At 35.1% G+C, this 11,628-nt stretch overlaps 1 protein-coding gene across 3 annotated transcripts in view; it reads right to left on the reverse strand.

Annotated features, from left to right (window-relative positions):
• CENPK (centromere protein K) overlaps positions 1-11,624 on the reverse strand; it is a 38,076-nt gene extending 26,452 nt beyond the window's left edge. Inside the window, exons 1-4 of one of the 3 annotated variants that reach the window (XM_031965666.1) lie at positions 11,541-11,624; positions 7,461-7,599; positions 4,985-5,041; positions 193-265 (exon numbers count right to left, since the gene is read on the reverse strand). In XM_031965666.1, the coding sequence (XP_031821526.1) occupies positions 193-265; positions 4,985-5,041; positions 7,461-7,577 (247 nt within the window). In that variant the 5' untranslated portion in view covers positions 7,578-7,599; positions 11,541-11,624. Of the gene's footprint in view, positions 1-192; positions 266-4,984; positions 5,042-7,460; positions 7,600-10,703; positions 10,896-11,200; positions 11,497-11,540 lie in introns of those variants that run through there. The other 2 variants (XM_031965660.1, XM_003759400.4) reach the window with 2 other exon arrangements.
• Positions 11,625-11,628: the final 4 nt, after the last annotated feature.

Raw genomic sequence — 11,628 nt, forward strand, 5'->3', positions numbered from 1 at the left:
TGAACCTTATCCTGGACTTCTGTTATAGCAGCAAACACTTATAGTTGAACATGTATCTATTTTATGTCTCATTTTTAAATAGTAATCAGGTTCAAAAGTACACTTATATCTATTACATGTTACAAGAAAAATACACATACTTGATATCAATCTTATTGAATATAAAAAAGGAATCATGTAAAAAATTCTTACTGTCAGGAGTTCTTTCCAGCCATTGATTATATTCTGCTGTTAGATTCTTTAATCGCATCATTAATAATGTTAGCTACAAAAAAAGTTAAAAAAAAAAAAAAGACAAAATAAAATTTAGGCTGAAATTTAGAAAAAAGCCATTTCATGAGGATAAATAAAAAGTTATGCAATAAAGTATCATTTATTTTAAATATAGAAATGATACAAAATACCTAGCTTGGAAATAGCCAGTAAAATCATACAAAATAACCCCAAAATAGAATTTTGAATTTAACCACTGTAATCAGCAGACAATAGTCCACTCATAGAATTGAAACCCAGTGCTGAAAAATGGTATATGAAAATAAAATCAAAAAAGCATGAGAAATGGTAAAATATGACATTCTAAATGCTAATATCCTATTGCTATTATCAGTAGATTAAGTTTCTTTATCTATATCATTAAAATAAAATGAAAAATGAAAACTAGAATAAATTTGATTCTTGCCAACATTTTTAAAAAGCCAATTTGCTAGTAAAGTTCTTGGAAACAAACTGGTATTTAAGTACAAGATGTTCTGAAAATAGCAACACATTCCACAACAGTCTGCACCAACAGCTTGGCTTTTGTTTAACTGAAGAATTCCAAATCAGCTATGCTATCAAAGCACTGGCCAACTTCATGTGTTAAAAAGACACTTTGGGGGGTAAACAATATGCTTAAAATAACTTTTTTCCTTTCTGTAGCTATAACCTTTCAGTAGTCACAATACTAGGATGGAGTTGGAAGGGACTTTTGGAATTACCTAAATCTAAATTACTAATTTTACAGATGAGGAAACTGAGGTACTAAAGAAGTTATGTGACTGAAAAAAATCACATAGGTAGTAAATAGCAGAAATATGAACAGAAGCTCTAGAGCTGAATTCATAGCTTTATATCACAGCATGCTGCCATTCTTCTAAAAAAGATTCCAGTGTACCTTGTGCTTTATAAAGTCTTAAATTAAACACAAAAACAATCAACAGAAAAAGAAAAACATGAGGGCAGCTAGATGGCTCAATGGAGACAGCACCAGCCCTGAAGTCAGGAGTACCTGAATACAAATCTGACCTCAGACCCTTAACACTTACTAGCTGTATGGCAATCACCTAACCCCAAATGCCTTGCAAAAAAAAAAAAAAAAAACCCAAAACATTAAAATAACCCAATAGAGCTTTCATGTAAAAAGGAAAAGTAAGTTATCATTCTATGAAAAGATACATGGCAAAGAAGGAAAACATAAAAGAAAAAACACGTAACTGCTGAGACCAATTACTTTTAAAGGATAAGAAAAATGTTCTGCTATATTTCTCATAAAAGTATCAACACTTCATCTCTGATTATCCAAATGGTCAAGCAATCTATATAACATTGAGAACTTATTTGTATAAAGCCTCTTGAAAGTATTCTTTGGGATATTTCATATTTCTTACAAAAATGAATAAAATTAGATGATATTTAAGATTGGTTCCCTAAATTTCATAAAAATCATAGTTATAAAGCTAGAAGAGGCCTCAAAGACCAATTACTCCAAACTCTTCAACTTAAAATTGAGGAAACTAAGGCCCTGGCATGTTAAAAGACTTGCTCAAGATCACATAGTTATTAAGTATTAGAGGTGACATGATTTGAATGCAGGTCCTCTAACGCTAGAGCTATTTCTTTACACTAAACCACATTGCATGATGGAAAACAGGAAAAAAGTTCCAGGTAACTAAAAACCCTTTTAATAACTAAATTCCAAGAAAGTGTAATCAATTAGTAATTCTGGAAGCTTTAACTAATAAATCAGAAAGCATGTAATTATTTTTATTCATTCATTCATTTATCTGTCTGTCTATCTATCTTTCTATTTATTTATCTATATATTTACCATATGCCAAGCACTAAGGAAACAAACAAAAAGTGAAAATGGTCTTATAGTCTAACAGAGGAGGCAACATATATAGATGAACACACAAGATAAATACAAAGTGGACAGAAAACAGTCCTAGAGAGAATGCCACTTACAGGAAGAGGTAGTGCTTTGAACCATCTTAAAGGAAGCCATAAAGTTGAAGAGTTTGGGGAGAACTATAAAGCATTCAAACATGGGAACCAGCTAATATAAAGGTAAGGAGACAAGGGATAGAGAATTATGTTCAAGAAACAGAAAGTAGGCCAGTATGGTCAAACCACAGAATGCATAGAAGGGAGTAAAATGTTTAAAAGACTAGAACAAGAAGAGATCAGGCTGTGAAGACCTTTAAATTCCAAATACAGGAATTAACACTTATCATGGAAATGACGGAGTAATTTGAATTTACAGAATTGGGGGGAGGGGAAAAGAATAACATGGTCTATTTGCATTTTAGGAAAATAACTTGGCAACAATGTGGAAGCTTCAAGAGGAATGTCCAGATAAAGAGGAGAATCCAGGTAAAGGCAAAATGTGATGAAGAAGAACCATGTAAAAAAAAAAGAAATCACAAGATTTGGCAAAGATTGAATATTTGGGATAATGGAGAGAGAGAAGCTGATAATGACACCCAGGATTCAGGATACTTGTAATTTAGTGTTTTGTAAATTTCTGCATATACTGAATCTTACAGAGGGGGAAGGAGGGAAACTTTCCCATCTCTACTTTATATCTATTCCTAAAGAGGATACATTAATCCGATATATCAGTCTGAATTCTATCAAGGAAAGTTAATTTTGTAGTGCCTATATCATAAATATATGAAGTCCAAATAATAAAGTATGCAAACTATTTTACAAACTTTTTAACTACTTTTGCATTTGTAGAATACAATGATAACAGATTCAGAAAAATAATCCTCAAATAGTGCAAGGATCCTGAAAAGTACCTTAAAAAACCCAGGCACTACCACAAATACAAACACCTGATTCAAAAACATCTTGTGCAGATAAACTAGTTTTATGTATATATTGCCATCCTCCTCACCAGATCACCCAAACCAGCAAAGAAGTTAAACTGGGCCAGGAGTCTTATAGACACACTAGTCTCTTCTCTTTCAGACAGATCTTACAAATACTACTTTTCCTTCTTTATCTCTGTCTCTTTTATTGGATAATTAAAAATTTTGGCCTAACACATTGGTCTCTCAGTCCTAAGCATGCTTACCCTAGATTTCTGTACATACACACACACACACACACAAATATATAATTTAAGGCTGGAAAAGACATAAAAATCATCTTCCTGCACCTTCGTCCACCTCATTTTACAAATGAGGAATCTCAGGCTCAGAAACTTGCCCAGGCTCATATAACTACCATGCCAAAGCCCTAAGTTATTATTAATTCTATTAATTAATGAATAATTTCTACATGAAAAAAGTAAATAAACCCACATTTTATAGGCAAAGTACTTAATGTACTACTTTGAAATTGTAAGCACAGATATTAAATAATTTTTTTTTCAAAAAGCAAATCTTTCTCTGTAAAGTGAGTAATATGGAAAACCCTTTATTTTCATAAGGACACAACCGTATCTTAAAGATATTCCAGGTAAAGAATCTTTTTTCCACCAGTCCCTGCTACGTAGTATTTTCAAAACCAACAGCATCAATAACTGGAACACCCATTCAATAAACATGCTGAATAAAAGAATTTACTACGTTAATTTGTGAAATGCTGTCTGTATATTTTATCTTTTAGTATATGATTTTCTTAAACAAAGCTTTTAAAAAAGCTCTTAGTTATAAAACAAAATTAGTGTGAGCAGAAATAGAAATCAGTTTCTTCCTTTAAGTATTCCTTTATGCTGATATGAATAAAACATTTTTCCTTTTATGGCATTAAAGTTAAAAATTTCATCCCTGGCTTTAAAGCAATAATGAAAATAGAAATATCTTTTTTTTTTTTTTTTTTTTTTTTTTTTAGCTCAGCAAAGCAATTGTTTTCTTCTCAAAATTTCCTAATTAAATCATTAGGAAAATGAGCATTATCCTAAGATACCTAAATGTTCATAAGTTTTTTGACTTTATTGTTCTGGTATATTTAGGTTAAGTCTATTTTTATTTCAGGCCTAGGCCACACTGTAGCAATTAATAGTTTAATTCACATTTTGCCAGAGCAAGATTTTAAAAAAAAAATTGCATGTATGTTTTCCAAAAGTTTTAAATGATCTCTTAAATTATTTTCTAGATCTTAAATTCGGGAGATGTTTTATTTTAAATATGCTCAAAGTTACATCTAGAATTAAAAAAAAAAAACAACAACTATATTTTGGTAATATTCTTAAAGAAGAACTGTACAGCCACTTGTTCCCATGATAGCAGTTTTAACTTCAACATACACAATACACAACACTTTCAAAATAAAAATTACCATTAGCAAAATGTTCTCAGTTTTTTGATCAGGCTGGAACATGCAATTTTTCATCTGGTAAATGTTGTTGTCAAATAGATGATTTGAGGTAGTTACTACATTGACACAAAACATGTTATGATCTTTGAGAGCTAACTGTAGCCAAAAAATTCACTATCTCTCTTCGTCCAAATTAAACTAGAGTAGGTCTTTGAATTAAAGATATATAGTCAGTACATCACAAAGCTTGTTTTCAAAGGCTTTTCAACTTGGAGGGGTTTGAATTCTATTGATATTAGCCTTTGATAACCTAATATAACCTTCAGTCAGGCATGAAAATGGTACAATTTTAGAATATTTTTGAAAATCATGCTAAAAATCATACACACAATTTATTTTTCTAAAACAATTAATAATTTCTACTTACTTATCTTATAGGGGAAAAAAAAATGAGGCATACCTGAGCATCAGAACAGTTAAGTCTTTCACCTTCAGCAAGTGTTATCTCCTGTTGATACTTAATTAAAAGAGAAAAGGAAAATAAATTGCATGTTGTATGAAGCACAAATACTTCCAAGTTAATTTAATAGCCATAAAAATAATATTATTTACTGCAATACTAAAGATAGGGATAAGAATAAGGGCTAGATCAATGATTTCATGACATAGAGAGCTCCAGGATGAGGAAACTCTTTCTCCTAATGCAAGCTTGTACCTACACTGTAATTTATATTCTTAGAGAGTAGCCTAGGACACTGAGAGATTATATGACAAGCCTACACAGACAACATATGTCAAGGGCTAGACTTGAACCCTTCTTAGCTCAGGCTGGATCTCTAACAATTATACCAGGGTCCAAGAATTCAAAATTCTCCCTTGCGAAGAAATAGTATACAGCTAAATGAAATATGTCAAAAGTAGACAAACTCACAGAATTTAGAGATTACCCTGACCCACAAACTGAAATGAAAGAGAGGCAGCAAGGAAAAAAAGAAAACCAACTTGGAGAATATCAAAAATAGCTCAATAACTGGAGAGAGGAAATAAAATCAACAAGATAATTCTGAATTATACAAGCTAGATAAAGAAAAGGATTAAGAAAAATAACAAGATGCTATGTAGGCTTTTCATATTGATTTATCTGTGAGTTAAGTACTTAAAAAAACTTTTTTTTAAAAAAAAAAGCAAGAAAAAGTCAATGACTGGCAACGCAAAACTATATCATTATTTTGTGTAGTTTTCAACAATTCTAAAGCTTTTCTCTCTAGCACATATACTTCTCATTTCCCTATCTTTTCCTAAATTTCCATTTCTCCTACTTGTTTCAAATTCATTTACACAAGCATATCCATAATACATTCACTAAAAAAACAAAACAAAAACAAAAACAAACGTGACACATAGAAAGGAAAAGACAATCTATATCTAAATTATCTTTTGGATCTATCCTTTTAGGTACATTGTAACATTTGTGCCTGGAGGTACTTTGTGCTTTTCCTATTTGGAGTACTTCTGACTATAACTGGCACCTTGTTCCAGGTCTTTGAGGTATTATAAATTCTAATTCTGTCATTCAGGATATTAGGTATTCTTTCCAATTTTATGCCAATGAAAAGCATAATCTTCATTCAAGCTATTAATAAAGTGCTTACCAAGAATAAGCCAAGAACCCTTCATTAGTAGATAACTATTAATCAATTCTCTCTGGGTATATATACCTATTCGACCATCCATGAATTATTGTCCCTAATGCTTTAAAAAAAAAAAAAAAAAAGGTTCCTCCCCCCTTCCCCCCGGCAATTAACATAAAATTTTATGATCTGTCTTTCTCATATATGAAAACAACAACATCTAGTATATGGAACTCAAGGTTTGTAAAATGCTCTTCATATGTTTTCTTTTTTGGTCCTCACCACAACTCTAGGAAATTGGTATTGTTATCCCCACTTTAAAAATAAGGAAACTAAAGCTGAGCTGAACAAAGCTAAGCAGCTTGCTTAGGGTCACATAGCAAGGAACCATTTGAGGCAGGAACTGAACTCAGGTTTTCCTGACTCCCAGATACAGAGTTCCATTCACTGTGTCTGAATTATATAAGACATGAAATACATTATAAAGAATGAATTATTTTATTTAAAATGGAAATTTAGGGAGTACCTGCTTTAATGACAGTGTGGTGTTCCTAGAAATCATGTCATAAAGTAGATTTCTGTATACTTATTGTAAACTGTTGCCTTAAAAGTCAATGGAAAAGACTGATACTTATTAGTGTCAAAGATGCAAAGTGGCAAAATGTGTCAAATGGTGAGAAGTGTTTTCATTTGCTTTTTTAGTCATAGGACATTTTTTTTCTTTTTCTTTTTTTTTTTTTTTTGTGAGGCAACTAGAATTAAGTGACTTGTCCAGGGTCCTGACTGCCATCTAGCTGCCCCTAGCATATTTTCAAGAGCCATTAAAAACAATTATCTTTATACAGTAACAATCCTTCTACCTCCAAAAAAAGTCATTATTGGGAATCTTGCAAATACTACAAAACAGACACAAAGATTTGTATTGGGAAAATAATTTTTCTTCTTAAAGAAAATACCAATTGTTCAAAAACTTTGAACTGATACTAGAAAGAATGGGTTGATTTAAAAAATAAACACAAACAACTGTGTGAGCAGCTAGCTTACCTCCAAGGCTGTATCATACACAAAAATAGCACAAGGTTGTGTTCTTCTGACCAAATCAAAAATATGTACCTGACACATACTGTTTATTATATAATGTATTTAAAAGATTTTTTAGTACTTATAAATATCACAAATAAATTCTAAGGGAGCCATTAGGGACTTGTTAAGTTTCCATTTTGTTGTCCTCCCCCTTCCCCAATTCCCATAGTTAAATTTTATGCAAATTAATTTGGTATATCTAGTCTATTTCTTGGTACTTACTTTTTCCATTTGTTTCCACAATTCTTCACATTCTTCAATAATTCTGTCTTTCCTATCCATAACATATTCTTTATCCAGAATATCATCTGATATTAGACTTTGTTGATTTACTGCCATATCTTTGTGTTAGTCTCTTTACCTATCAACAAGTAAAACTGAAGTCAGAAATGGCATGACATAACATACCTAATATCTGTATACTGCTTTTTTCTTTTCTTTTTTTTTTTTATTATAATAACTTTTTATTGACAGAACCCATGCCAGGGTAATTTTTTACAACATTATCCCTTGCACTCACTTCTGTTCCGATTTTTCCCCTCTCTCCCTCCACCCCCTCCCCTAGATGGCAAGCAGTCCTATATATGTTAAATATGTCGCATACTGCTTTTTTTTTCAAAGTGCTTCAATATCATTCAACATTTATTAATAATAATCTCTTTTTAGTTATTAGGTTCAACCTACTCTTTTATGTCCCTAAATTGTTATCTTTCTCCCCAAACTCTCCCCTCTTCCAAATTTTTCCATTATCATCCAAGGTACCACCAACCTCCCAGTCACCCAGACTTGAAATTAGTGTCATCATCAGCTTCTCACTCTTACTTGGCTACATGTCTAATTTGTTGCTAAATTGTAACATTTCTAAGTCTCAGCATCTTTTATATATTCCCTTCTCTCATTGACATGTCAAAATTCTAGTTCAAACCATCAATCATCTCACTGCTAGACAAATGCAACTTTGCCCACTCCACTCATCTGTCAATGTGATATTTCAAAACAGGTCTGCCCTATCCAATGAAATCTAGAAGCTCTTTTATCTCCAAGATAATATATTAGCTCCTTTAATTTTTAACTTTTTATAACCTGTCCCCTTTCCCTTTCCAGTCTTCTTAAATATAACCCCTCTTCACATTCACTATATTAGCAACAATGGACTGACTTGAACCAACAAGTTGCTTGAACTTGAATGCCATCTCTCATTTGTGCCAATTATCCCTTCTGCCTGGAATACTTAGTTCTCTCTCATCTCTATCTCATTTCCTGGCTTTCTTCAATTTCTTACCCCAAATTTTACTTTTTCCTTGCCTTCTACTTACTCTGAATATATCTTTTTTTTTTTTTTGGGGGGGGGGGGGGGGAGTGGAGGTGGGGAAGGGGAGCCTGGAGCAATTGAGGTTAAGTAACTTGCCCAGGGTCACACAGCTAGGAAGTATTAAGTGTCTGAGGTCAGATTTGAACTCAGGTCCTCATGACTTCAGGGTTGGTGCTCTATCTAACTAGCTGCCCCTACTCTGAATATATCTTGAATGTACTTAGTTTTTTAAATGTTGTCTCACCTATTACAGTGTGTTGAAAGTAAAAACTATTTTTGTATTTCTTTTATCCCTAACACTTTGCATTGTGCCTGACACACAGTATTTACTGAATGCTTATTGACAAGATGCAACAGAGAAGCAACTGTAAAGATGCATCTTTATCTTCTCCTTCACTTGAACACTTTAGTCTGGTTGACAGACCAGTCATTGACAACTTAGTGCTGCTCAGGATTGCCTACCTCCAATCAAATACCATTAAAAGAACCCAGCAAGCCCAAATAAATATATGTACACTGATACTTCATATACTTTAAATAGGCAGATACACAAGAAAAGAATAACTTCTATACTGGAAGGATATAAAGGTGAGCCAAAAAATAGGCAACAAAAAGGTCAGTGAAGAAATCATGTGATATTGTTATTATTGTTACCATTTAATTTATATTTTCTTCAATTCCTATTAAGTTTTAAGGGCCAAAGGAAGAAGATTTGTAAGGTAAATTTGAAAGGATTTTGTGATATCCTTTCCAATAATGTTAACTCCAAAGTTTCAAGCCTATGTTACTGGTGAAACTGCAAATACTGACCAGAAGGGCTCTTTGGAGACTGACCTACCTGCATGTATTAGTAACTATATTCCCTGCCTCCGGAAGTATATGGGATTATCAATCAATTGACATTTGTTAAGCATCTACTAGATGCAAGGCACTATACTAAGCACTGGGGACTAGGTTAGATGGGTGATAGGGATTGAAGCATTTTTAATAATAATTTGTAGTACATGGCAATATTGTTTTACTATTCCTCCTGATGGAATGGAAAGACTGCTGGATTTGTCAAGAGGCTCAAGGCCCAGCTCTCCAGTACCTATGAGACCTTGGAACAAGCCACCTAACCTCAGTTAATTAGTTATTCTGTGAAATGATACTCTGTATCAGAAGACCCTTTTAGTTCTTAATTTGTAACCTACTTATCAAGCCCTGAGCTCTGTTACCCTCCAGTGTACATGTCCAACCATCTATTATGTATCCAAAACCAAACTCTACTTTTCTCCCAACATCCTCCTTTCCAAACTTCTCTATTGACTGTAGAAGGCACCACCATCCTCTCAGATCAGACAGATTCAAATTCTAGGTGTCAATTCTGTCTCTCTCACTCTCCATATTCAATCTATTGTAAGAGCTGCTGATTTTAACTTCATAGTCTCTCTCCTATGCAAGTCTTTTTCTCCTCGGACACTGCCATCCCCCTACCGCAGGGACACAATCTCATGTATGGACCATCACAACAGCATGGAGTTGTGTCTGCACGTCTCCCCTCCTCTCCAAAGTAATCATAAATGGACCTGGCCACCCTCAGCAACGAGATCAACCAAATCATTTCCAAAGGAGGAGTAATGAACTGAACCAGCTACGCCTGGAGAAAGAACTCTGGGAGATGGCTAAAAACCATTACGTTGAATTCCCAATCCCTATATTTATGCACACCTGCATTTTTGATTTCCTTCACAAGCTAATTGTACAATATTTCAGAGTCTGATTCTTTTCTACAGCAAAATAACGTTTTGGTCATGTATGCTTATTGTGTATCTAAGTTATATTTTAATGTATTTAACATCTACTGGTCATCCTGCCATCTGGGGGAGGGGGTGGGGAGAAGGAGGGGAAAAATTGGAACAAGAGGTTTGGCAATTGTTAATGCTGTAAAGTTACCCATGTATATATCCTGTAAATAAAAGGCTATTAAATTAAAAAAATTAAAAAAAAATCATAAAGTGCAGACCTGCCTTCCTCTCCCCCAACAAACTACAGTGGTTCCCACTCGCCCGATTATCAATCACAAAATCTTTTCCCCCTTTTACTATTCAAATCATTTCATAACCTACCTCCCAACTCCTCACCATACCTGCACTGCTCTACAGGGTACTTACCATTCCTCCGAGTCACTCAACTCTCCTAACTCCAGAATCTTCCCCGGCTTCTCTCAAATCTCTCTAACGGAAGTCTTTCCCACCTCCTTCATTCTAGCGCCTTCCCCATCTGGAGACTAATCCACGCACAAAGTTGTCAGAATGACGTATCTAAGGAAGAGCTACTGCTTAGGCTTTCCCGTCGTTCCCCGCCCCCCCCCAACCGCAGCATCTGGCGGCTGGGCGGCGCCCGCAGTCAGGAGGACTCGCTTTCCCGAGTTCAAATCAGACCTCACAGGTATGACCCTGGGCAAGTCGCTTGCCCCTATTTATCTCCGTTTGCTTATCTGTAAAATGAGCTGGAAAAGTGACAAATCATTCCGATCCGAACGACTACAATGACTGAATATAATTGGCGATACGTATTTATTTATTTATTAACCTACGACGCCCTCCCCCAAGCGGGGGAAGGGCGGGGGGGGGGGGGGGGGGGTTAAGTAACTATAGCGCCATCTTACTGTCAGAGCAACTAGAGGTCGACGTGGTCAATAGCTGGCTCAGAATCACTAGAAAGGATGTGAGTCCAGTTTTCCCAGCCCTAAACTTCCATTCGGAACGGACCAATCTTAAAGGATTCAACCATCTCCCATTCCCAACGGCTCCGCCTCCCCTCCGGATGGAGGTGGGGAAGACACGCCATCCCGGCCGGGGATCGGGTCCCCTTTTCGCTCGCGACAAAATCCTCAAAATGCCTTTCCAGATCCTCCCCTAGGGCTGCCGCCCGCCAGGAACGCGATACGTATCCACCTTCCCCACCCCCTCGGTGATTGGCCACGACCCGCCTCATCGATTCCACACCTGGAGGAGAGCACTACCGGTTTACCGGTCCTCAGAGCCCAAGCGCGCGCGCGCTGCTCGGTGATTGGCCACGACTCGGCTCCTCGAC

This window comes from Sarcophilus harrisii, chromosome 1 (assembly GCF_902635505.1).
Source record: "Sarcophilus harrisii chromosome 1, mSarHar1.11, whole genome shotgun sequence".
Lineage (NCBI taxonomy): Eukaryota > Metazoa > Chordata > Mammalia > Dasyuromorphia > Dasyuridae > Sarcophilus > Sarcophilus harrisii.